The following is a 5,266-nucleotide window of genomic DNA, read 5'->3' as shown; positions in this document are numbered from 1 at the left end:
ATCAACAACAACAACAACAAGAACAAGAATAGTCAAGGGACCCTGGACCAGTCACTGCAAAGGATCATGGGAAGGGGTGATGTTATCATCCATCCTCAACTTCCCCCATGGAGGAGAATCCCAAGGGATGAACGCAACTGGGTCCCAGATGTTGGGGAGAAGGGGGGGGGGGAAGGAAATAGAAACCAGCCCCAGCCCTGGCTTATTTCTAGAACCTTCCATGGGTTGTCCTGAAAGCATCTCAAGTCCTAAGATCAAACAGATCCCCTGGGAAAACCTATCATCAATAGACCATGAGAGGATCAGTATCAATACCAATACCAATACCAATATCATCAATACCCTCCTTCCATTCCTCTCCCCCCCAAAATCATTCCTGGGCCAAGGAAGGGGGGTGGGAGGGTTGGGGTGTGTCTGGGTGGAGGGAACGCCTGCCTGGGGAATGTGCTGAGTTATTCTGAAACCTTCTGGAGCTTTCTGGAACCTTGGGGGAACTTTCTGGAACTTTATGGATGGATGGATGGTGGATGGATGGGTGGGTGGATGGATGGATGGATGGATGGGTGGATGGGTGGATGGGTGGATGGATGGATGGGTGGATGGATGGATGGGTGGATGAGTGGATGGATGGATGGGTGGATGGATGGATAGGTGGATGGGTGGCTGGATGGGTGGCCGGATGAGTGGATGGGTGGATGGATGGGTGGATGGGTGGATGGATGGATGAGTGGATGGATGGATGGATGGATGGATGGCTGGATGGATGGGTAAATGGATGGATGGATGGGTGGATGGATGGATGGGTGGATGGATGGATGGATGGGCGGCCCCCATCATTGCTGGTCTGCTCATCTGCAGGTAGGCCAGTGCGCACAGGATCTTGGCGGGCGCGCAGGTAGCTGAGGAGTTCGCCACCAGGCACGTAGTCCATCATCCTGTACAACCAGTGGTCATTGCGCCACGTGGAGAACCTGGGATGGGGTCAGAGGGAGGGAAAGGACCCACACGTGAGGTGCTGGGTGCTTGGTGATTATCCAGAGTCCCTGTGGGGAAGTGCTGGGTGCTTGGTACCTGTCCTGTGTTAGTAATAGGCAGGTGCTGGGTGCTTAGTACCTGACTCATGTAAACAGTAGGGAGGTGCTGGGTGTGAAGTCCCGTTCCTGGGTCACCATGGGGAGGTGCTGAGTGTTTAGTTCCTATCCTCGGTCTCCATGGAGAGGTGCTGAATGCTTAGGCTCGGTCCTTGTTCCCCAGGTGGTGGTGCTGGGTGCTTAGTTCCAGTTCTGGGTTACTCTGAGGAGGTGCTGGTTGCTTAGTCCCTGTCCTGGGTCATCATGGGATGGTGCTGGGTGCTTAGTCCTGGTCCTGGGTTACTCTGAGGAGGTGCTGGTTGCTTAGTCCCAGCCCTGGGTCGTCATGGGATGGTGCTGGGTGCTTGGGAATCATCCTGGGTCACTATGATGAGGTGTTGGGTGCTTAGTCCCAGCCCTGGGTTACTATGGGGTGGTGCTGGGTGCTTGGGGATCATCCTGGGGAGGTGCTGGGTGCTTAGTTCCTGTCTTGGGTCATTATGGGATGCTGCTGGGTGCTTGGGGGATACTGTGAGTCACTATGGGAAGGTGTTGGGTGCTTAGTCCCCACTCTGGGTCACCATGGGGAGGTGCTGGGTGATTAGTCCCCATCCTGGGTTACCATGGGGAGGTGCTGGGTGCTTAGTCCTGGCCCTAGGTCACCATGGGAGGTGCTGGGTGCTTAGTCTTGGTCCTGGGTCACCATGGGCAGGTACTGGGGGCTTATTCCCCATCCTGGGTCACCATGAGGAGGTGCTGGGTGCTCAGTCCCCAAAGCCAGAGCACCCAACGGCCTGGTTCCTGCCAGGCCACGCCCCCCAGGCCAGCCATCCAATGGCAGCACGCCCAGGCCACGCCCTCAAACCCAGACTACACAATAGCATCACTGTTGCCAGGCCACGACCCCCCAGGACCAGCCGCCCAACGGCCTTACTTCCAAGCCATGCCCCCAAAGCCAGGACCCTCAATAGCCTAGTTCCTGCCAAGCCATGCCCCCTAGGCCCAGCGGCCCAATGGCCTTACTTCCAAGCCACGCCCCCCCAGCCCAGCCGACCAATAGCATTACCTCCAGCCTCCCAATGGTGTCTTTCCAGAACATGCCCCCAAACCCCAGTGGCCCAATGGCCTCTGTTCCAGGCCACGCCCCCCACTGACTCTCCCGCCAGCTCCACGCCCTGCAGGCCACGCCCACCGCGACACCACGCCCCTCCCAAAAGCCACGCCCTCCCCGCGGCCCCGCCTCTTAAAGGCGCTGCGTCCCGGAGGCCTCCACGCACCGACGGTGACCCGGGGGCGGCCCGGGGCGGCGTCCTGGGGGGTCCTAAGCGCTTCCGCTTCCGGATGCGGACGGCGTAGCGGTGGCCATGGCGGCGGCGGCGGCGACGCTCCGCGGCCCCGCCACGGCTGCATTTCCGGGCGCGGCCGCCGTCGCCGTCGCATCGATGTCATCAGCCGGCGTCAAGACACGGGCGCGCATGCGCGCGCTCTCGGCGGAGCGCCACTGCGCATGCACATAGGGCTATCGGGGAGGGGCCGAACGCTCCCAGCGGAGGGCTATTGCGCATGCGCAGAGGGTTCTTCAGCGGGGACAGGCTGAGCCGGCCTGGCGGAGCGCCATTGCGCTTGCGCACAGGGTTAGACAGCTGGGAGGGGCTGAGCCAGCCTGCGCCAATGCGCATGCGCACAGGGTTCGTCAGCGGGGAGGGGCCTAGCGCTCCCGGCGGAGCGCCGCTGCGCATGCGTGTCCCTTGGCTGCTTGTTCCCTCTGCCCTCTCGCGTGTGGACCCACGGCGCATGCGCACAGGTTGAATCGGCCGGGAGGCGCAGAGCGGACCCTGGAGGGTCGAGTTGCGCATGCGCACAGCGTGAGTCCGCCGGGAGGTGCCTAGGGGACCCCGGAGGATCGAGGTTCCGTCCGCATTGCGCATGCGCACTGGGTGAGTCGGCCGGTACCGTCCCGGGCCGCGCGTGTGGTGCGTGCATGCGTGGGATTCCCTCGGTTGCTCTGGTTGGTACTGCGCATGCGTGCCACCTGGGGGGGGAGGTCCTCCGCGCTGCACCGCACATGCATGAGCCAGCACGCCCCGTCCTTCCCCTCCCTCCCCATCCCCCCCCCCCCCCCCCCCCCCCGCCGAGCAGGAACACGCATGCGTGTGCTCCCGGGCTCTGCGGGGTACGGATCTGCGCCTGCGCGGGAGTGGGCTGCGCTGCCCTGCAACGCGCATGCGCGGTTCCCAGAGACAGAGAGACAGACAGACACAGGGACAGTGAGACAGAGTCAGACAGACACTGGGACAGAGACAGACACACAGATGGACACAGAGAGACACAGACAGATAGATGGACAGACAGACACAGAGAACACAGAGACATGGGCAGGTATAGACAGAGAGACACAGAATGACAGACAGAGAGACAGACAGACAGACAGAGGCAGAGCCAGACAGACAGGGAATGACAGAGAGAGACAGACAGACACAGGCAGACAGACAGAGACGGACAGACATGGAGCAAAACAGACAGACACTGGGACAAAGACAGACAGAGACAGACACACAGATGGACACAGAGAGAGACACAGACAGACAGATGGACAGACAGACAGAGGCAGAGACAGACACAGACATAGAGAAAGACAGACAGACACAGAGAATGACAGACAGACATGAAAGACAGACAGAGAATGACAGAGAGACACAGACAGACAGATACTGACACAGACAGACAAAGAAAGACAGAACGAGACCCAGACAGACACAGGAGACAGAGACAGAAAGACAAAGAGACAGACAGACACAGAAGTCAGAAGTAGACTGATGACAGACAGACCGAGACAGACAAAGACAGAATGAGACAGAGACAGACAGACAGTGAGACAGACATGGACAGGCAGACCAACAGGCAGACACAGACGGACAGACAGAAAGACAGAGACAGAAGTAGACTGACAGACACAGACAGACAAAGAAAGAGAGAACGAGACACAGACAGACTGACAGAGGAGACAGACAGAGACAGAGAGACAAAGACAGACACAGACCATGGACAGGCATAGACAGACAGAGACAGAGACAGACAGAAACACAGACAGACACAGAAAGACAGACAGAGACAGAGAGACAGATGGATCAAGGCAGAGCTAGAGATAGACAGACAGACAGACATAAACACGGACATGGACAGAGTCAGAGACACAGAGAGACAAAGACAGACAGACAGACACAGAAAGAGAAAGAGAGACACCGAGACGGACAGACAGACAGACACAGAGAGACAGACAGACAGAGAAAGGGAGATAGAGCGAGACAGACACAAACAGAACAGACAGACAGACACAGAGCAAGATAAACATAGAGCAAGACAGACAGACACAAAAAGAGACAGAGGAACAGACTGACAAAGACAGAGACAGAGAGACACAGAGACAGACTCAGACACTGGGACAGACAGATGGGACACAGATAGACAAACAGAGACAGAAAGAGACAAAGACTGACAGACAGACAGAGACACAGAGATACACAAACAGAGCAGACAAACAGACACAGAGGACAGACAGACAGAGACATAGACACGGACATGGACAGAGTCAGAGACAGAGAGACAAAGACAGACAGACACAGAGAGACAGACAAAGAGACACAGACAGACACAGAGGCAGACAGACAAAGTGAGACAGACAGACACAGAGAGAGACAGACAGACAGACAGACACAGAGAGACAGACAGAGCAAGGCAGAGAGAAACAGAGACAGACTCAGACAGACACTGGGATAGACAGATGGGACACAGATAGACAGACAGAGACAGAGATAGACTGACAGACACAGACAGACAGAGACACGGAGATACACAAACAGACCAGACAGACAGACAGACACAAAGAGACAGACAAAGACAGAGACATAGAGCAAGACAGACACAAAGCCAAACAGACAGACGGACACAAAGAGACAGAGACAGACAGACACAGACATGGACAGACATAGACATGCAGACCAACAGACAGAAAGACAGAGGAGACAGACAGACAGACAGACAAAGAGACACAGAAACAGACAAAGAAAGACAGAACAAGACCCAGACAGACAGACATAGGAGACAGACAGAGACAGAGAGACAGAGTGAGACAGACAGAGACAGACAAAGAAAGAATAAGACAGAGACAGACAGTGAGACTGGCAGACAGACACAGA

At 56.8% G+C, this 5,266-nt stretch overlaps 1 protein-coding gene across 1 annotated transcript in view; it reads left to right on the top strand.

The window, feature by feature from the left end:
- Positions 1-2,434: 2,434 nt before the first annotated feature.
- Positions 2,435-5,266, top strand: part of LOC122127961 — an 8,949-nt gene continuing 6,117 nt past the window's right edge. The window contains exons 1-2 of the mRNA XM_042702279.1: positions 2,435-2,579; positions 2,783-3,007. Of these exons, the coding sequence (XP_042558213.1) occupies positions 2,435-2,579; positions 2,783-3,007 (370 nt within the window). The remainder of the gene's footprint in view (positions 2,580-2,782; positions 3,008-5,266) is intronic.

Source organism: Dipodomys spectabilis, unplaced genomic scaffold, assembly GCF_019054845.1.
Source record: "Dipodomys spectabilis isolate Male_0828 unplaced genomic scaffold, ASM1905484v1 ptg000010l, whole genome shotgun sequence".
NCBI lineage: Eukaryota > Metazoa > Chordata > Mammalia > Rodentia > Heteromyidae > Dipodomys > Dipodomys spectabilis.
This window is presented reverse-complemented; position numbering and strand designations above follow the sequence as displayed.